General features: G+C 39.7%; 1 protein-coding gene across 1 annotated transcript; it reads left to right on the top strand.

The window, feature by feature from the left end:
• Positions 1–11708: 11708 nt before the first annotated feature.
• On the top strand, positions 11709–21916 carry cyp27b1 (cytochrome P450, family 27, subfamily B, polypeptide 1; the record flags this gene model as incomplete). The annotated part of the gene is made up of 9 exons (XM_083888089.1): positions 11709–11924; positions 13282–13472; positions 14398–14588; positions 16390–16590; positions 17631–17794; positions 17879–18045; positions 21043–21124; positions 21269–21466; positions 21803–21916. 9 exons carry the CDS (start codon positions 11709–11711, stop codon positions 21914–21916), a joined length of 1524 nt encoding a protein of 507 aa, XP_083744215.1.
• Positions 21917–22473: the final 557 nt, after the last annotated feature.

The raw sequence follows: 22473 nt of genomic DNA, 5'->3' as shown, positions 1-22473 counted from the left end.
GTTTATGTTAAAGGTCCCATATTATATCCTATTTCTCCAAGTGAACCTAGTTCCCTGGTGTCCTAATGAACATGTCTGTGACATGCTTTAGTCAAAATACCATAAGGATGAAGCACCACAGCAGTTCAATCACCCTGTCAAAACAGCCCTGCTCAGAATGCTCTGTTTAGTAGTATCTCTTTAGGTCCACCTTAAAAAAAAAGTGAAACGAAACTTAAGGGACAGGAAATGACATCATCCACAGAGGCTACTGGGAGCTAACAGCAGTTAGCATTTGGAAAAGTGAGTGGAGCCAAGAATTGAACGTTTCGCGGACTTCTGGTTTTCGGATGCTGTTGCCCTCGTCAGCACTCTCGTGTGTTTTATGGACAAAACACAACAACACAGAATTGTGCCAAATGGAGTTTGCTTTAAGGGTTCAGTGTGTAACATTAAAGCTCACATAGAGTGGTCCTGTTGCACATATATGTTAGTTATGGAGGTCTACTTACATACATTAACTTGTTTTATGGTCAAAAACCTCCTAGTTGCTGTAAACGAGCCGATAGAAATATGAAGAAATTCTGAAGCTGTCTTGAGTCGCGATATTTCAGAGTGAAATCTCACAGAAGACAGAGTGTGTTGTGATTGACCAGCCAGCGTAGAGCCTTCCCAACTGTCTTGTGATTGGCCAATACCCGGAAGTGACATAATCAGCACACCCGCTCTTCTGAGTTTCCAATCTGATTTTTTCCAGGCTTTTCATAGACGAACTCTTCACATATTATTAATTCTCTTCCTCTGTGTTTGTGACTCTGCATATTCAGCTTATTACTAAGCTTCCTAGTATGAGTTTGAAATGCCCCCTCCTCAACCTGCTGCTTCCCCTCAGACTGAAATGACTTTGGCTGCAGATAATGAGCCACCCTAACATTCTATCTTATATTGCAAGAAACATTCATTTGTGTTGTATTTCCTCTACCTTTAAAGCTCCACTGTGCAACTTCTGTCGTTTACATGGACACAAAATTAAATGATCTGATTCATTCAATCAAATTGATTGACACGGCAATGTGGACTGCTCAAAGTCAAGTATCTCTTTCTTCAGGATTCAGATTATATAGGCTTTTTTGTTTCATTTCCTGCAGCCACATGTCAGAAAACACAGTCAATCAAATTAGATGTATTGTGTTTAACACAATCACTGAAACAATACAGCTCTCTCTGATGTGCACCATATGTCCGCTGAGGTAACGTGATCTGTCTGAATGTTTCTAAGTAAACTCTGTTGCTGATGGACACCAGTAATTAATTTGAAGTGAAGAGCAGCTGCAGCCTTGGTTAAGTGTTTACACCTGCTGCTCCTGACATGTGCCCCTGCTTCATTATTGAAGTGTCAGATGACTAAAATATGACACAGTGCCAAGTGGTCATCTGTTATGTCTAGACCGCTGCATGCTGGCTATAGGTTAAGCTCAATCTGACCTCATTTTGTTTTTGGCACAAGATGTGGACGGAGTGTGATGATGATGGCCACTGTGATGGAGGTGAATGAGAATTCTCTTCTGGTATTTAGTGTCTTCATTATGAGCCTTGACTGCCATTATCACAATAAAGCAAAATAGTTTGATTCATAGCTTTTTATCACCACATTATCACCACTTCATTCTTGACACTTTGTTTTGGAGATCTACTGTACTATGGAGGCAATAAATTATTGTTTTGTTATTTTATTCTGCCATTACTCTTAGGCTGGCTTTACACGGGTGAAAACCAACAAAATATTTTATCAGATGTGCCTTTCGTTTAGACGGCGACGGGAACAAACATGTCGGATTATATCCATCAGTCGGACATTCAAGTTGCCTTAGCTGCTCTGATACCTATCCAGCAGTCATTTCAGCATTACGTCGAGTGGGCTACTCAGTGCTACTAGAGAGAAGTAGAAGGAAGTTTCAGCGCATGCGCATTCTCCTGGTGCTGTTGTATGACCGTGCTTCACAGTGCCACCTAGCCACCTGGCATGCATACTACATCAAATTTCACACACTTTAGCGTCACCGTGTGCATGCAGATTTCCACCCAAAGACGCTCGTCTAGACGCAAAATAAAAAATGGGAACGCAACGCCACTTTTGCGGTTTGTGTTCAGATCGTTGTCGTGTAAAGCCAGCCTTATTGTACATACATTAGCACATGGTTATTGTTTGACATTTAGATTCAATTACAGATTCTCAGAGCTGTTATCATTTCAGTAAATTATCATTATTATGATAGAATCTGGCATGTGCAGCAAATTAAAATAATTTCCACAAAATAAAAGATAAAAAAGAGACTGATGTGTGGAGTGAATTGAACTGTTTTTGTCATTCATATTGCATTTACAGGCGAGTCATTGTGGTGATTTTTAAGATTATTTTAATAATCAATGCTAAATCAAGGAACCAGTAGATCTGTAATGTTATTATAGGCAATCGTGAAATTTAAATACTAACGTAAAAAGGAATACAGTAATACGCAAACACACAAATAAGGAATCATTTATCACAGTCTGTGTGATTAATTCCTCCTTGAATCTGAAGAAACAATTACTCGCAAAACCATACACACTGAAAAACATATATAGACGCACACACAAGTTATAAAGTACAAAATGTCCAACACAAATCAACTCACATAAGAGTAAAAACAAGCTGCTGAGACAAGAACATTCAGTGCTACTTGAAATGGGAAGAGAGAAAAACAGTGGAGACAAAGACTGTAATCAGGGTTTTAGAACAGTATTTAGGTCAACTATGTTGATCAGGCAGCAGAATGCAAACAAAACATGCAATCAGAGTGTATTTGTACAAGACGTCTATAGTATAGAGCTCATCACAAAACTGTGATAGTCATCCTTCCGATAATATGATTGGATGTAATGGATATAATCACACTTAGCCACAAAGAGCTGATTGTGACTTTGTCGCAGGTTTTGTTGTGGGTTTTTCTGTTTAAAGCTCTTCACGTTTCCTGCTGAACATGATCGAGTAGAGCTTTTACAATTGTCACTGTGCAATTATTCTTCTGTTGTTATTTTCATCCCTTCATTATGTACAGTAGCTGTGACGCCCTCCAGATTGTGCCGTAAACAAAGAAGGTCCACAATCTGTCTCTGTGATGACACTGGTGGACACACACACACACACACACACACGCTCAGGTTTACACAGTCTTAATCAATTATGACAATAAAAACAATCATACTTCTTTTTTTGTCAGTCTTCATCACCACATCCGCACATGATCACTCGCAGTTTAAACACATTTCTGCTGCCTGGACACAGTGATTCCTAAAGGCAGTTGTACCCTATCTGTGTTCAATATGATACAGATATCTGTCCGGTTCAGGGTTTTTTTTAAACAAAACTACAATTGTCTCTTTTTTTATCTGTTCAAATTGTGTTGCTGGTGCTCATTTTTCTTTTGGGTTTTAGATAATCCATCCATCCGTCCATCTTCTATGGAAGCTCTGGAGCTGTGCCAATCTCAGCTGACATAGGGCAGTAGGCGTCCATCACAGGGACACATAGAGGCAGCAACCTATGTGGACCTCCATTTTCCCTAATCCCGATATTGCTTGTTTTTGGACAGTGGGAGGAAACCGGAGAAACCGCAGAAAACCAGGTTCATGCAAACTTCATACAGAAAGGCCCTTGTCGCTAACCCGGACCTTCTTGCTGCAAAGGCAAGAGTGCTAACCACTACAGCCATATGGTCCTGGAAATTATTTCTCTGCATTTAACCCATCCTCTACTAGGAACCTTCTTAGAATTAGGAGATCAGGTGTACGCCAGCCCTTTGGCCTGGTGGGGACTCGAACCGACTGGTACTGGCAACCCTCCGGTAACAAGCCAAGTTCCCTTTCCCTTTGGTCATGGCTGCCCTTACGTTTTTTTGGATAATATATGTATTTGTCATTTCTCCTGATATATGATACATTGGTTGGTGCTTTACTGTGGTGAGGTGGATATTATGCACTGGATTTGTGAGGTCAGGGTAAAAACAGACTGAATGTGTTTGAGCATGTAATAAACGTGTCAATTCAAACACTGTGTACTTCAACAGTAGTCAGGCTAACCCTAACCCTAACCCGAGCCTGATGAGTGATGGAAAACAGTTACCACAACCGCTAATTCATGTGCACCTCTATACACATATTGTGTGTGTGTGTGTATCTCTACTGATATCCAGACAGTCAGACTGCAGCCATGAACTTTAACACACTAGTGTGGGAGTATAGCAGTCTCCTTCTGGGCATGTGGCCAATACAATAAAGGGAAATACCTCTTTGGCTATCGCTGCCATGCTCTATAGCAGGGGTCACCAACGTGGTGCCCGCGGGCACCTGGTAGCCCGCAGGCAGCCAATACGGTGCCCGCGGGCTCACTTCACTTCACCTCACTTGCATGTATCCGTATGATCGCTCAGTAAAATATCTTTGATATTGTTTATAAAACTTGGTAATCGTTAGGAGTAAGCACTGGAATTAATGTGTATGCAGTTGAATGCATAATATTAATCATTTAAATGGTAAACAAACAAAAAAATATTATATGGTAGCCCTCCATATTATTTTTTACCCTTAAGGTAGCTCTCATCTCAAAAAGGTTGGTGACCCCTGCTCTATAGCATGAGCTACAACTGGGCCACATCAGCTCATGCTGCATGCTAGCACAAAGAAGCCATTCTTTCACAGGATTTCCAAATATATTTTCACAATCAATATTAATCTCCTGTTACTCAGGCAAAACCAGATTAATTAAAAAATGTCTCGCTTTTGGGTGAGTTTAACTGTTGCACGAGAGACCAAAGATGAGCATGTGAGCCACTGTGCCAGGGCGAAATGTACTAAAACAATGTACATCCTTCCTCTGGAGAAGAAAGAAGTGTAACTTTTTCAACCTGATGTCAAAAAGAAAAAGTCTTAACAGTCTCTTGTCTAAGACCAATGTTATTACCCCTCATGTTATTACCTCATTACAGCTGCAGCTGTCGTCAAGTTCATTAACGTTTGGCTCCATGTTTGTGCAGCCACATCTTTGAGTCCTGCTTTTCAGACTAAATAATCTAACTAAATAACAGTTATCATCAAGAAATGTGTAAAAAAAAGAAAAGTGAATACTGTAGCTACACATATAACTTTATCCTTGTTGTCATGTGACATATGACAGCATGATGGAAGACTCAAGCAATGAAAGGCTCAAGTCTGTGTCCTCCAGCAACATTAGACATGATAAAAAGAATCAATAATATTGATAATAAAAATTGCAAAAAAAAGTGCAGCAATGGAGTACACCCTGTTCATACTCTGTGCAGAAAACTGCAGGTGACTTGTTTAGCCAGATAAATCAGACGCTTTTTACTTGACTTTTATAGCGGGCTGAAACGAGAGACCTGATCCCTTTAACTTGACAGCAGACTGGATGGACATGTGAAAGGACTTTCTCTGAATCACTGTTTCGTTTCAGGCAGCGAAACTCCACACAGCCAGTTAACGTCAGGGTCTGAGCATATCAGACCTGCAACATGGCTGTGAATCTCCTGCATCACACTCCGTGCTCTGACATATCGTAAGCAGACAGAAGAAAAGCTAATATGTCATTTTTTGAAACACCTTTTGTCAGCTGCTGAGCTTAGATTCTGGCGCCAAGCCATATTCCTTTCACCTTCAGGCTGCACTCATTTATATACGCGCCTTTCGGATTATAACATTTGGCATGCGTATTGTAGTCATAAATTATGATTTAAAGAGCTATGACATAGTACTGCAGTAATAGGTCGCTGAAAGGATGATTAATAATCACATATTTCAGAGAAAGTACACATCACTATCATCAAAAAAAAGTACAGTATGAACCCAAGAGGAATATTTGCGTACAGTACTTCTTGGCAAAGCAGTGAAATCAATTTTTTAGTACATGCACTGATTTGTCTTGATTATTATTATGATGTAAAAACCCTGTGTATTGATGTTAACACTGACTATTTTTATTTTAAAGTGAGCCAAGATCTGGTTCATTTTTATTAGTGAACAGTAGTGTTTTTATTTTAATGTGTGGGTGTAAAACACATTGCACAATAGTTTATGTGGATTCCTTTTGTCTGTATGTATGCTCTATTTGAAATATCTATTTCATCCTCACTGTGATATGCTGAAGGGAATATGATTAATTGTATGAAAGAAAGGTCATTCATATAACTATAACTACTGTATATAGCTAGAAGGTAGATTAAGTTGATTATCGCTGTTTGGTCTCAGTGTTGCTGTGGTCGGAATGTGTTCATAATTAACATCATGTTCTATTAAATTATATTTACATATAGAGTACAGTAGAGGTAAGTATATTCATGTCTGCAGGTTTATATGTGCAGGTAGTATGTATATGCTTGTATGTATGAATGGGTAGGTAAATATGTATTGTTGATCTGTACCGATGTATTTATTTATATATGTTTTTTTTTCCTCTCTGTTTAGTAATTGTCCTTACTTTGTTTATTGTTATTTCTTTGTATAGGATTGTTGTTGCTTTTTTGTTGTTATAGTTTGTATTGTTGTGTTTTTGCTTGTTGTTATTGTTCTTTGTTTGTATTGTTTGTGTGTGGGTGTTCCAGCAGGTCCTAAAGCAGTCCAACATTCGTTTATAAAATAAATTCTTGGTAGTCATCACGATACAGGATGAGTTCAACAGACTCATCCTGACAAAGCAAAATCTGTCTGACACAAAAAGACATCCAGATGCCTATGCTGATTGCCTCCCTGCTGGACAGGACAAGGGTAAAAAAAGAAAAGGTCATTCATATACTTTATATTCACTTCCAATATGTGTTGAAACGTTGCAAACACCACTTTACATTCTCCAACCACTTTGTTAGGCACACCTCTTCAACTGCATGTGTCTAATGATGTGGTTGGGCTTTCAGGAGTCGTTTTAAAAGGGTTCTCCTCATACCTCTGTGTCTTTATAAATCAGTTCCTGTCTGAATTGAGACATCTTACCTCTGGGGTACCTCAGGGTTCTGTCTGGGGCCCAATGTTTTACATTTGCTTCCTTTAAGACAGATAATTAGCAAGTACAGGGATGTGTCTTACAGCCTGTATGCTGATGACATCCAGCTGCGCTGTTCTTTTAAGAGTTACACAAATCAATTGTTTGTCCAATATCAGTCATTGATTAACTGATAATTACTGACAACTGAACTCTGACAGTGTAATCCCTCTGATGTTGGATAAAACAGCCATTTAGCTCTTCTGTCCAACCTAGGTGCTATTTTTGACTTTCCTTTGAGCAACATTCTAAACAGTTAATAAAAAACGGTTTCTTCCATCTCCATAAATTGAAACCCCTTTGTTTGTCCACAACTCTGCTGCAAGACTTTTAACTGGAACTGCCTGCTTTAGCCTCTCTTCACTGATTACCAGTGAATTTTAGAATCCATTTTAAACACCATGACCCACAGTCTGAGATCAGCAGGTCAGATGTTACTTGTGGTCTCAAAGACCCATTTCAAGACTCGAGGTGATCGCACCTTTGAAGCAGTAGCACCTATACCAAGGCTATTCAACTAAAACTTTTGGAGAGCCAGCTTTTCAGGAGGCTGTCCAGCCAGTGGGCCGGTCAACCTCTGTACTACTATTTCATGTTGCATGTGCATACGGATACAAATAGATACAAAATGTTATAAATTATTTAGCACTTATTTATTGAAATGGCTGCTAGTTTTGTGCTAAAAAGGTAAGTAACAAAACCACCAACATTCAGGTACAATACAGTTTGAGTATAGTGCAGTAGTTACAGTACCACCAACATTTGGGTAGAACAGTCACAATTGGCTCTTCCAATATTGGAGGTAACAAAATAAACAACATTAAGATGCAATGGCCACAATAGGCTATTTTGCAGAAATATAAGTAACAGTACAAATAATATTCAGGTACAACAGCTACATTTGGCTCTTAGTGCAAAATATTCTGGTACATACATAGGCTGCCTACAATTACAGCTGTACTATTTGCCAAAAAGGGACGCAGTGTTGCAAAGTGCCAGAAATAGGCTTTTTAATAATACATTAATTATTTATGGGTTAATGGGCCGTGGGCCGGCCAAAATTGCTTGAAGATTCTAAGTTGAATAGCCTTGTACTAGACAGTGGAACGCTCTCTAGACACTGCTGACTTATTTAAAAAGCAGTTTTTTTTAAACTGTCCTATGTTTTTAATTCACCCTGTTGGTATTGTATGTATTTTACTTGTGAAGCACTTTGTGATTCTGTATCTGTGAAAGGTGCTATATAAATTAAATGTACTTACTTTACCTATATGAAAAAAGTGAGTTAATTATGAATGTGGTGCTGAGATTAACACACAAGGCCAAACCTAATTATGACATACCAACCAACCAGTGCCACTTCGTCCTCTGTTTCTGTGTTAGCAAGATTCCGAGTATAACCCTGCAGTTGTTTCTTCACAGTTCACACACGTGGTGCTTTGGACAACGTCCAGTTCAGTAGAAATCAGGTCAGGATTTTCTCTATTGCTCAGAAATCTTCCAGGTCAGAAAAAAAAAATTAAATCTGATTATCACGTCAGCAGGTTTGGAAAAGAGACACAGTTTTTGATGCTTATATTTAAGGCATACACTACATTAAAATGATGTTCCACTATCGTTCTATGACTTTATCCTTTTTTATTCACATCTCATACTTTAACATCTACAGTTCATGATCCAGTAACCACAAGAGATCCAATATCTCTTATGTGGGCACCAGTGTTTGGCAGAAGAACCCAAGCCATCATGGGGCCTCAAGCTAAATTTGATTCTGGGGGAATTCTGCGATTCAAACATATCATTATCTTGACGTCTTTTGTTATCCTCTGCTTTCTACCTCTATCTTTTTTCACCTACAGAGGAATTTACATTTTTCTGAGACATTTTCCATGCTCTTCTCTCTCATCAATTGCAAGCAGTGATGCACATGAATGTCATGTTTGTCACGACCTAAACTCTAAAGCAGTCAGAATCGCTACTCCAAACGCAGTACCATGTATAATATTCTTTAACCTGTTGTGTTTTTTTAAAAACAGTGCCCTGCCTTGGCTTGGGTAATGAAATTCTCTAAGGGTCATGTGACCCTAAGCAGGTGCTAAGTTTGCTTTTTGGACCAGCTCTGTCAGTAACTACACACCATCAGAGAGATTTGAGAATTAAGATGCCTCGACGTCTGGACATCAGGGTGTCCTGACATCAAATATAAAAGTCTGAACAGTTTTGGAAGCCTTAAGATTTGTGATTTGGATGGCACAATTCTGTCATTTTCCAAACAGAGGTTCAAAGATGACACCAACAACTGCCTTTTGGATGATACCAGCTGTCAATCATACTAGTGTCCACTCATATGTGCCTCTAACTGGACCATAATTTACTAAGCGCCTCTCCACACAGAAATGGAACAACATTTGTATTTTTCTTTGTCCTTTTTTAAAGTCAAGTCAAGTCAAGTGGGTATTCAGTACACGCACAATAGATAAACTTAAAGTGCAGTTACTGCCTAAAGCTGTACATTTAAGACAGAGACAGTGGACGGAATAACAAACAAACATAAATAATAAACAGGGCAAAAACAGACTTGTAAGTGGAAAATGTTTCATGTACACCAATGATTCCCAAAGAAACATGGTCCCCTAAAAAGTGGGAGTGACATATAGAAAGTGTTGTAATTCCTACACTGTTCACTTGATTTGGATGTAAATACTCAAATTAAAGCTGAACGTCTGCAGTTAAAGCACATGCTTGTTTGTTTCATTTCAAATCCATTGTAGTGGTGTATAGAGCCAAAAAGAAGAGGATTGTGTCGATGTCCCAATATTTATGGACCTGACTGTAGCAGTGCTACAGAGCCAACATTTTCTTTTCTTTTAAACCAATCATACACGTACAAACATGTGTATGAGTATAAATCTGAATCAACCCTTCTTATTGTTACACTCTGTACATTTAAATTGAATGACCCTTGTTATGAAGTTTCTTTTGAAAAAGAGATGTTAATCTGAATGACACTAAGGGTTATATTTGGACTGACAGTATAGATCCTAAGCTTCATGACTTTCCATGTGGGGCCAAAGTTACCAAAACCATAAAGGACCTGCATAATTTGACCACTTCAAGCCCATACCCAGCTAGTTCCCAGGTCGCCTGGAAAGGGTACAAAATGGACCTGGGCGTGAAGTGGGCAAACACGGGTGGAGCCACCTGTATAATTAGGTCAAAGGTTAGGGTTAGGCTAGAGAGAGCATTGTGTCTCTGAATGTGGTACAATAATGTGTTGGTGTGTGTGTGTGTTAAGATGTTAACAGACTGAAAAGGTTTCTTATGTTCAACATATTTAAAAAATAATCTAAAACTGCCTCATGTAGGACTGTCAGGAACAACACCGCTGTGGGTAGAGGCGTCACGGTTAGGTCTGTGGGTCAAAAGGTCCATCACATGATGTCATGTGATGAGTTCTTAAAGGAATGGGGCCATCTATTCATCTAGTACAAGGCTATTCAACTTAAGGCCCGGAGGCCAGATCAGGTCCTTCAAATAATTTTGACCGGACCGCGGCCCATTAACCCATAAATAATTAATGTATTATTAAAAAGCCAATAAAACCATAGCTTTGCCTATTTCTGGCACTTTGTGTGACACTTTGTGACACTTTGTGTCCCTTTTTGGCAAATACTAGTACAGCTTTAATTGTAGGCAGCCTATGTATGTACCAGAATATTTTGCACTATGAGCCAACTGTAGTGGTACCCGTGTCTTGTTGGTACTGTAACTTTTATTTTTTGCACTAAGAGCCAACTGTAGCAATTGTACCTGAATATTATTGGTACTGTTACTTATATTTCTGCAAAAATAGCATATTGTGGCCATACCATTGCACCTTAATGTTGTTTATGTTGTTACCTCTAATTTTGGAAGAGCCAATTGTGACTGTTCTACCCAAATGTTGGTGGTACTGTAACTGTAACCTTTTTGCACTATACTCAAACTGTATTGTACCTGAATGTTGGTGGTTTTGTTATTTACCTTTTTAGCTCAAAACTAGCAGCCATTTCATTAAATTAGTGCTAAATAAGTTATAACATTTAGTATCTATTTGTATGTGTTTTCTGTACATGCAACACAAAATATTAGAACAGGAGTTGACCGGCCCACTGGCTGGACAGCCTGAATAGCCCTGATCTAGTATAATCAAATGATAGGGGTCGAAAGGTCAACATCATTAATGGTCATCAATCAAAAAAACGGACAAACTTTGAACTGTGGAGGGCAGCATTTCACTTCCCAGACATCAGCCTGCTGTGATTTACTATGAGAAGAAGCAGACAGACAGACGGTGGTGTATTGTGTGTTTATCTCTAACAGATAAGACTGGACACTTGACATGGAAGTCAAGTATTATTTATTCAGCACCTACACGTGTGCAGTCCCTGGGATGGTCTCAGCTCTGGCCTCTGATTGGACACACCTTCCTCCGGACTCACGCCCTCTCGCTGTTATCCGGACGGGGCGGGGCCTGCACCGCATTTACACTCATGATTGGCTCAGAATCAGAAAATGTACAGCTTTATCTCCGCAGGTTTGAGGAGAACGCCGCGCGTTATAAATAGAGCCAAAATGAGCACCGGGGTCCGGCCACCGCTCCATGACCACTGTGAGAAGGATGGTGCAGCAGGCTGTCCGAGTGTCCGGCCGCTCCGTCTTCCCGCTGCTCAAGTGGATGGAGAGGTGGAGCGAGGGCGCGGCGCGAGGCGCGCTGCACGAGCTGAAGACGCTGCAGCAGATGCCCGGACCGTCCGTGTCCAGCTTCGCCTGGGACCTGTTCGCCAAACGGGGGCTGTCGCGTCTGCACGAGTTACAGGTAGAGACATGAACGTTTGACACGAGTTCAGTACAGTAGAGTCATTTTTGGACTTTTTGCATTTGTTTTTTTAAAAAAAAACAGAAGTTCATATAATATAATAGGATGTTATATTGCATCATATTTTATATCCATTGTTTTGATTCTCTGGTTGAAGTGTCTTTATTCCTTTAACTCCCTCTTATTCATATATTAACTAACACTGTGCACTACAGGGAGAATACAATTTCATTATCTGATTGTTCCTATAATGACAATAAAGTGAGAAACGTATGCATTGCCGGCCCAAGAGTAGCCAGATTTTGACTATTGATACCAATATAAAACTTAACATTGCATTATTTATAGTTGTGTTAATCTTGTTTTATTTTAACTTAGAGGGCAATGGAATCACAAAATATGAAATTGCACTTTCGTATGAAGTGTGGTGATACTGAACTTGATTAAGTTTAAGTTTAAACATTATGTGCAAATGTGCACTAAATCAACTCCAAAATAAAACCAAATGAAGCTATCTCAACACTATCTAGATATCTAAATTGATCTTAAGATATCTAGATTTATTTAACATGTTAGAATGATTGGGGTTTTTTTTTCTCCACACAATGCTCAGCAGCTGCTTAGTTTGCTCAGGACTTGGGATGGCTCTGATCTTATCTAGTGGGATGATGAAAAAGTAAAATAGGGATTGCACAGGGAAAAAAGAAAAAACACATGATAATAATAATAATAATAATAAAACATATAACAAAAAGTTATACATTATTCTAAAATTCTATTTCTGATATGTTGAGTATGACATATATGTCCATATTGACATATATTGCCATATGTATGTCCCCTTTTCATGCTGCATGATGATTGCTTCCAGGCTAGATGCCACATAACATGCTTGTTTGAACACGTTTTAAATTCAAGTGTAAGGTGAGCACTTTAGATGCAAATTAAAAAGCCTTCTAGGTTTAATGTCTTAACACTCTACTCAAATATCACTCGTTCACACATGCAGCAAAGCAATGACAAGGAAAAGACATTTTGAGTGAACTGGAATCTGTTGGGAATTAATGGATTTTTACAATGTTTAAGATACATTAAAAGATTTCTGTTACATCCCATAAACTGTGCACTGGGTATTACACACTTTACACAATCTAACCACCTTCTCTGAACACATCTGCCAAGTAAACATTTTCAGATCAAAGTTATTTATCTTCACTAAAAAGATCTAATAGCTGGTTTTAAACAAGCCTGTAGGCAGCTTCATGTCTGCACTGAGCTTTAAACTAAAAGAGTGTATCCAAGAGATGATATCCCTGTGTGTTTCTTACCAAATCTAAACCACTGTCTTGTGTCCCAGCTGGAAGGTCTGCAGCGCTATGGCCCCATGTGGAAGGCAAGTTTTGGTCCCATCCTCACAGTGCACGTGGCTGATCCAGCGCTCATTGAGCAGGTGCTGAGACAGGAGGGTCAGCACCCCATGCGCTCTGACCTCTCCTCCTGGAAGGACTACAGGAAGCTCAGGGGGCATCACTATGGACTCTTGACATCGTGAGTGATTCATCATCATCCACACACCTATTCTTTGTCTCTCAGGTGTTGAATCAAATTTGATATGAGGTGGAACAATCAATCCTTTTCAAATGGAAATTGGAAAATGGTAAATCACAATTTTGCAAATTGGGAAAGTTGCAATCTATTAGTTATATTTTTCATCATCAGTAAAAAAAAAAAAAGCATTTATTTATTTATTTTTATTCATTTAGTTATATTTTTCATCATCAGTAAAAAAAAAAAGCATTTACATACATTAGAAAAGTTAATATTTGGATGTTGTATTGTGCCTAACCCTAACCCTATTATGAGCAAGTGGCAACCACTATAATGCAAACCAATCAGAATTCTTCAGATTACTGAATTCAGAGATTAAAGTCAGACTTTGAATTCTTACTTTTTCCTCACTCAGAATTCTTGTTTTTTATTTTTCAAATTTTATTTCCAAAATAATATTCACATGTGACCCTGATCCTCTTCCAATTCACTATTTGGCCAATGCCATGTTGATCCATAAGTGTCACCTGCAACCTATTTTACACTAAATTTACTCAATCAACATCAGTTGAAAAATAGCCAAAACTAGCAACTGAGACCATTAACTCTTCAGGAAAGTGTTTGCTGTAAACCAGATGAGATGTGGACTCATTATCCTGTAATGATATATATCCTTTCATTCAAACTCAGTTGTATTTGCAACCAGTGCAGTCGCCCCCTGGTGGCTATGCAGCATTTTCTTATTTCACAGAGTAACCCAGGTGACGCCATTCATTTTTTCATCATATTCATATAATCACATTATCTCTGAGGAAAATTGCAATTAGACATTTCCTTCAAATCATTCAGTCCTAATGTGAGATATGAAGTTTGACCTGATTTGAGTGCTACAGTTCAGCTGTGACTCTTCACTGTGTGTTCCCAGAGAGGGGGAGGAGTGGCAGGCGGTGAGAAGTCTTCTGGGGAAGCACATGCTGCGGCCAAAGGCAGTGGAAGCTTATGATAAAACCCTGAACAGCGTGGTCAGTGACCTCATTGCCAAACTTCGCTTCAGCAGACACCCACGAGGCCTCGTCACTGATATCGCCAGCGAGTTCTATCGCTTCGGCCTCGAGGGTAAGGATTCATGTATTCTGATGAATGGAAATGTCGGCCATCACTCCAGGGTGTACCACACCATGTCAGCGGTGGTAATTAGTGCCAGCCGCGTGTGGGAAGCAAGATAGTGTGATATTACTGATATTTGAAAGGCACACGCGCGTCAAAGCCTGACATGCTCTGATAGTTACACCCAATTTAAAATCACCTGTCCACTGGAAGGGAGAGGAAGCGTGCAGATTAGGTTCAGTTTGACACTTTAAATTGACTGTAGATGTGACTTATGTCAGCTTGGATACTTAAAATAAGCACAAACGACTTACTGTACTGCTGTCAGACAAGTGTAAAGGAGTAAAAGGCAGAGATTTTTGTTGGAAACGGTTGGATTGATCCCACCAGCTTGTCTGGGTAAATCGCTGTCTCAAGTGACGGATTTAGGGGTCTGGTTCACGAGTGCGTGAGTGAGTGACAGAGAGGGAGATTGACAGACAGATTTGCACACCACAATTATTAATGTGGATGGTAACTTTAGTTTGGGAATTCATGAGAATTAACAGGACATTTTGGAGAATTTTCAAGCATGCAACATGATACTAATTAATTAAAAAAACAATCAATCCTTGTTGCCACAAAGCAAATCTTTAGATTTACTTGTCTGTTCACAGTCTAACCCTTTTATTTCCTCGTATTAAAAAAAATGGCACCACAGATATAAGCAGTCAAAATGACTTTCCTTTATAGGGTGACAGGGTTTCAGATATGGTAAGGAGCCATATAATGTGGTTTATGCACCATTTATTGGAGGTGACCCAGGAATATTCAACGAGAGAAATTGACCTTAGGGCACACCCAGAAATCAGTGGAGGGATTATAAATCCCATCTGGCCTGGGGGCGCCTCAAGATCCACCAGGAAAAGCTGGTAAAATAGCAGAGGAGAGGGAAATCTTTCATGCAGCGCTTCACTTTTTGTTATTGTGATGATGAAATATATGGTAAAATGTTCCCTTTTCCAATGTCCCCACTGGAAAAGAATAAGTACATGTGCTCTTAAAGCACAATACATCAGTTAATTGCAGCAACTTCCAGTCTTCAGCGTTTTCCAGAAAATGATGGAAGAGCTTTCCATTTATCTGCAGTCTAGTTTTCTTTTTTAGGTTTAAGGAAGAACATGGATGTTTCTCTCTGTTTCAGGTATTCCTGTAGGGAGAGAGAGAGAGCACAACATTCATTTATTTTCCTGTCACATTTTCTCAGACTAAACACAGACTCAATCCAGTGACCGTGTAGTCGCGTTTTTCACAGCTCTCTCACAGCTTTATTTGATGCCATAGTATTGTTGAAGAGAAGCTCAGCTAAGAACTAGACTGTGACATTGAAAGACATTGCCAAAGCAGGAAAAAACAGCCATCTTTATAATCAGAATAAATGAAAGATTCCAACATTAAACCTCTATTTATAATAGATACATAACAACTTAACAGTTTAAAGACACATCAACAAAGAAGTAATTGCTGAACTAGAGAAATGCACCAACATCCGTCATTTCTTACTTTTTGGGCCATATTCTACATAATGCACCTGTGCAGAGCCTCTATCGCCCCCTATGGACTTTTGAGTAATGACCAAAACAGTGCAGTCTCTGTGACCTAGTTTTCTCACACACACAGAGTTTAGTTAGACATTAAAAGTGTGATTGTGATAAAAAAATAAATAATAATAATAAGATAGTGAAGTGTGTGTTTATTTTTAGCTGTGGTTGAAGCTTTTTGTGGACACAGTGCTACTATGTGACATTGCCTCTCTTCCTGTGTTTAACAGGCATCTCCTCAGTGCTGTTTGAATCCAGAATCGGTTGCCTGGATCAGGTCGTTCCCAAAGAGACGGAGCGTTTCATCCAGTCCATCAACACGATGTTCGTGATGACACTTCTCACTATGGCGATGCCAAGCTGGTTACACCAGCTGTTCCCCAAACCCTGGAGCATCTTCTGTCAGTGCTGGGACTACATGTTTGACTTTGGTAAGACGTTTCTCCTAAACTGTGGAAAGAAAAACCTGGAGAGAAAGAAATATACACTACTGTTCAAAAGTTTGGGGTCACCTTTTGTGTGTTTTCCATTAAAACTCATAATTATTTTTATTCAAGATAATCATTTTGCCCTTCAAAGTTTGCTTTCATCAAAGAACCAGCAAAACTGTTTTCAGCTGTGCTAACATCATTGCACAAGGGTTTTCAAAGGTTTTCTAATCATAGCCTTCTAACGTGATTAGCAAACACAATGTACCATTAGAACACTGGAAATGGGCCTCTCTGCACCTATGTACATATTCCATTAAAAACCAGACGTTTGCAGCTAGAATAGTCGTTTGCCACATTAACAATGTATATAGTGTATTTATGATTCATTTAATGTTATATTAATTGAAAAAAGTGCTTTTCCTTGACCTCAAACTTTTGAATGGTAGTGTATAATTATACAATAAAACGCCTTGACCAGGACACATTCTAGAGCAGGGGTCACCAACCTTTTTTGAGACCGAGAGCTACCTGAAGGGTAAAGAATAGTATGGAGGGCTACCATATTAACATTTTATGCACTATTTTTTTTTTTTTACCATTTAAATTATTAATATTATGCATTTAATTGCATACACATCAATTCCAGTGCTTACTCCTAACTATTATCAGTTTTTATAAACAATATCAATGATATTTTACGGGGTGATCATATGGATAAATGCAAGTGAGGTGAAGTGAAGTGAGCCCGCGGGCACCGTATTGGCTGCCTGCGGGCTACCAGGTGCTCGCGGGCACCACGTTGGTGACCCCTGTTCTAGAGGATACTATAGAGAAATATTTGTCATGAAGGTTTTCTTACAAGATTATGTAAGGAAATGGAGTCTTCATCATCAAATTGTGGTAATAACCAACCTCCTCGTGACTGTTTTCCTTAAATATGTTAAACAGTTTTTTAATAATTCTCTTATTTTACACTATAGGGCATTCTGCTGTGTCTCAGTTTCTTTCACAATAATGATCGGTGATGTCTGTGCCTGCAGCGAAAGGTCACATCGACCAGCGTATGGCAGCGGAAGCAGAGAAAGTTGCTCGAGGAGAGAAGGTAGAGGGCCGCTATCTCACCTACTTCCTGTCCCAGACGGGCCTGCCCATAAAGACTGTCTACAGCAACGTCACAGAGCTGCTCCTTGCCGGAGTTGACACAGTGAGTGACTTTTCCCGTGTCCTCGTCTTCACCGCTAATCCATCCATTGGATTGCTAAATCTCTTTGACGCCGTGTCATTTCAGATCTCCAGCACTATGTCCTGGTCCTTGTATGAGCTGTCCCGTCACCCCGAGGTACAGGAGTCTCTCCGCAGCGAGGTGTTGAGCGTACTGCAGGGGCGACGGGTGGCAGAGGCGGCAGATGTGGTTCACATGCCTCTCCTGAAAGCTACAGTCAAAGAAGTGCTCAGGTATGCATGTGCATTGAGAGGTTGCTGCTGTAACATACGTCTGTGTATAAATGATACAGTACATGAGGATTTATGCCTACTGTGGTAAAGGGGACAAATCAGTTGCTAGTTTACTTAAAAAAGTATAATTTATCAGCACATTTGTGCTGTATCCTGTTGAGAGTCTATTCATTTTGGTGCTCTATTTTTGCACTACTGTGAGCAAGTGCTGATTACACTGAACACTGAGTGGGCAAAGCTAAAAAAACCACTTAATTTCCTACCTGGCCTGATTGTATGTTATTATTAGCATGGGCAGCTAAATATAATAATAGGGTCACACATTCTTTGCAAGATTGAGTAAAATAAGCCGTTTGGAGGCAGCCTCCATTTAGTTTCTGACAGAAAAGTGTATAGAAAAAAACACCAGTTAGTCACATATGGAGACCCTGAACTAATGGAATAATAAAAAATAAGCATATATGACAAGAAAACATAACAAAATACTCTACTATAAATAAGAATCTCAAAGCACAAGGGATGAAATGGCATATCACAGCAACACACAACAGGGAAACGTACAATTGAAAACAAATGTTCCACATGTCTGGCATCATGTAAAACAATGACATTATTGTGGAATTATAAATATATGAACACATATTCCAATATAATGATTAGGGGTGCAACGGATCAAACAACTCACGGTTCGGATCGTTCCTCGGATCAGAGTCACTGATCTGATTATTTTTTCGGATCAGCAAAAAAAAAAAATAGATAGAATAAACCTAAGTTTTGTCTTTTAGTTTATTAACACTTTTAAATTATTAAATTAAAATATATTAAATCAACTTAAAGTACACAAGGCATAATATCTTCTTTTTCAACACAATTAATGAAAAACAACTTAAAGTTGCAACTGCAACATAAAAAGGTATAGCTCCTTCCTTTTCAAATTCAAATTGGGTGAATTCAAATTCACTGCATGTGCACAGCACCCTATCTGTGGGCCCAGTCCTGCCTCATTCACTGCATTTATTTGATTTTTGGCATTATCAGTTCTGACTGGGATATTAGTAGTGGACCTCTTTATCTTCCATTCCTCCAAAAATAAAAACATGCATGTAAAGGAAATACATTTCAAATTAGCCCACAAGAAATGTTAGCCCGGCCCCAGACACTGACGTTGGTTCCCCGGCACAGTTGCTCTCTCCCGGTCAGCGTAATGCGCCGGGTTTACCTGCGGATTTATCCCTGCACTGCACTGACGCTGCCCACACGCATCGACAAAAAACGTCATAAACCATGTCTAACTTTAACAAACACAGACACGCTGCACACCCACAGAAAGCCCAGAAACTCAGCTAAAAGCTCATATAAACCATTCTTATCTTCACCAAACACAGTTAAAACACCGACCGATCAAACCAGCAGCAGCGGAAAAAAACGTTACCACGCACACATGGAAAAGCGGCACCGGATCCAGCCCCAAAATAAGAGCAAAACAACAACTGACTTTCAAGAAATACAAGCAGAAATGTCGTCTTACCTTTGCTGTTTATCAAAACAAGTTATTCCCACCGGAACAAAACCACTTCTAATGAAGAACTACACTTTCCAGCATGCTTTGGGAACAAATCCCGGTCTGATTGATCATTACAGAACGACATTAGATCGTTCTGATTAGAGAAAGGCGCATGTCCGCACAAATGCGTCTTATGCATTTGTGTCCTTTTGACTCGCTAATGAAGTGATTCACACGCATTTGGAGACCGGGGTCTGATTCTACCGGTTTAGAGGTTTAAAACGAGCTGTCAATCCCGCTAATTGACCAAGGTAAGCCAGAGCTATGGCGCTGCGTAACTGAAGACGCTGCAGACTCACAGAGTAGTTATTACGCACCGCACAGGGAGCATCCATTTCTTCTTCTTCTTCTTTTTTCATACTTTCAATCAAGTTCTTTTTAGACCAATAGTGACATTTAAATAAAATTAAATGGGTTTTAATAATTTGGTACCTAAGAAATCTCAAATGGCACAGATGGTGCCAAACTGAATTCTGTCTGGTGTAGGCCTATGTCAAACTGTATGTTAACAACTTTTCTGCTGTTTAATATAATGATTAATTGTGTGGTGCAATAGCGCCGATATGCAAATACATTTTTTGTCTACACTGATGTATTGTGTACAAGCCTTTATATAGCTCTGATGGTAGAGCTTGTGTTATAGGCAGTATTTTGCCGTCATAGCCTTTGTAATGTATAATATTACAAAGTAAAATAGTCATTGTTTTTCCAGTTTGTCTATAGTTGTCAGTTTTCAAGTTCTAATTCCTTTTTTTTGGGCAAAGATGGCCCACCCACTTTTCTACTGGCCCACCCAAAATATTATTTCTACCTACGCCACTGCTATAAACACACCGATAGCATTTGCAATAGCGTTTGCGATAGCGTTTGCGATAGCGTTTGCGATAGCGTTTGCGATAGCTTTAGCCCGGTCTAATGGGCTGGTTAAATGCCACGGTGATAAGCGGGTGTTGAGCAGCTTTCGTTTTCACTCATGTCAGTGAAACACCGGGGTGATGTCGCTTCAAATGCGTGGCCATGCTAGATGTGTTTCCACTGTCCTATGGCTTTCTTGTGCTACAGTGCCTACACACCGTCACGGTTTTCCCCACGGCGTTCAAGCTCCTCCGTTCCTCCGCTCGCCATGACCACGCTGTGTGTGGACTGAACATGCGCACAATTTTTTTTTTCATAAATCAATCCGTGGATCATGTGTGTACCGAACCGAAATAATTGATCCGAACGGATCACGGATCAATGATGATCCGTTGCATCACTAATAATGATTGGCATTGTGACGACATACTGTGTCCCATTTAATTTAGATACTACAATCATCAATAGTAAAATCAGAATCACATTTTAAATAGAAGTGGCACCAAATGATTAAGCTGTGATGAAAGCATATCTTCCCAGTAATAACGCCTGTGTTATTTCACCGTGGTTTTTCCCAGGTTATACCCTGTCATTCCTGCAAATGCAAGAGTCATTACAGAGCGAGACATCCAGGTCGGAGGATACCTCATCCCAAAGAATGTGAGTATGAAGGAATTAGTGTATATTCGTAGTCATACCCTGTGATTTTACATCCAGTGAAGACATTAGAATGGGTCTTAATTATGTGTTCTGTTCACCTCTACAAAGCGACGCACGTCCTGACCCTAAATTCTCTCCATCCAGACTCTCATTACCCTCTGTCACTTTGCAACGTCCCGGGATCCAGCAGTGTTTCTCAATCCAGATGAATTCCAGCCTCATCGGTGGTTGAACAAGGACCAGACTCATCACCCGTACGCCTCTGTACCGTTTGGTGTAGGGAAACGCAGCTGCATTGGCCGTCGTATCGCTGAGCTGGAGCTCTATCTGGCCCTTGCCAGGGTGAGTAACTAACGCGAGCAGGTTTTTAATCTCTAATCAGTCATTCAAGTTGATGATGTATATAGTATATAGTATATATGAAGACATACAGTCCAGGCCACAGCAAGTGTTATATCTACGATGAAATACCATTTATCAGCTTAACTGCTGTGTTTCCAACAAATTCTCAGAAAGTGGTGTAAAGCATTGTACTAATCTTGCTCCTGAATGATTTCATTTGATTATTTAATCCAGGGATTTTGGTTCACTATTCTACACAAATGATTACTTTTTTTATGAGTTATATTTTCAGTCACCCAGCACTAAATCTGCTCTCCCTGTTTCTGCCCTCATTAGATCCTCGTAGAGTTTGACGTGAAGCCGGATCCAGAAGGGGTTTCTGTGAAGCCCATGACGCGAACACTTCTAGTTCCTGAAAATGTCATTAACCTCCAGTTTGTTGAACGATGACCTATTCAGTCGAGCTCCAACAGTTATGTGACTGCGAGGGAGACTTAGCGCACTGCCAGGTGGCGTTATCACAGGAACCGTGAGCCTGGTGCACATGGATCATGTCAGAGCAGACCACCCTCCAACACCACTGAGACCAAAGCCCTCCACACTCCTGTTACCTCCTTTGTAGAGGCGGACATGCAGTATGTAGAAGGACAATCATGAGTGATGACTCACAGACTAAAGCTTTCCACTAGGAGAGGTGAAGCTCTAACTTAAAGGAATTACCATTAAGCACTTAAGTATGTGCACAAGCAAGTCTGTGATTTAATTAATTTCACACAGTTCTGTCCTTAAAGAGAGTCAGACTAGACGTAAAAGGACGTTTAAAGTAAGCCCTTCCTAAATCTGATCATGAGTTATGATCATATGGATTAATTAATTCATTCATTCACATGCACAACAAGAATGCAGTATCAAAAGTTCCCTGTGTCCAGATCTGTCTTATTTCTGTCTTCCATTTTTCTTAAAGTCTGAGATACACACAGTGCACTGTAAATGCTGCACATGGAGAC

The sequence above is a fragment of the Microchirus variegatus genome, assembly GCF_963457635.1.
Source record: "Microchirus variegatus genome assembly, chromosome: 4".
Classification (NCBI taxonomy): Eukaryota; Metazoa; Chordata; class Actinopteri; order Pleuronectiformes; family Soleidae; genus Microchirus; species Microchirus variegatus.
This window is presented reverse-complemented; position numbering and strand designations above follow the sequence as displayed.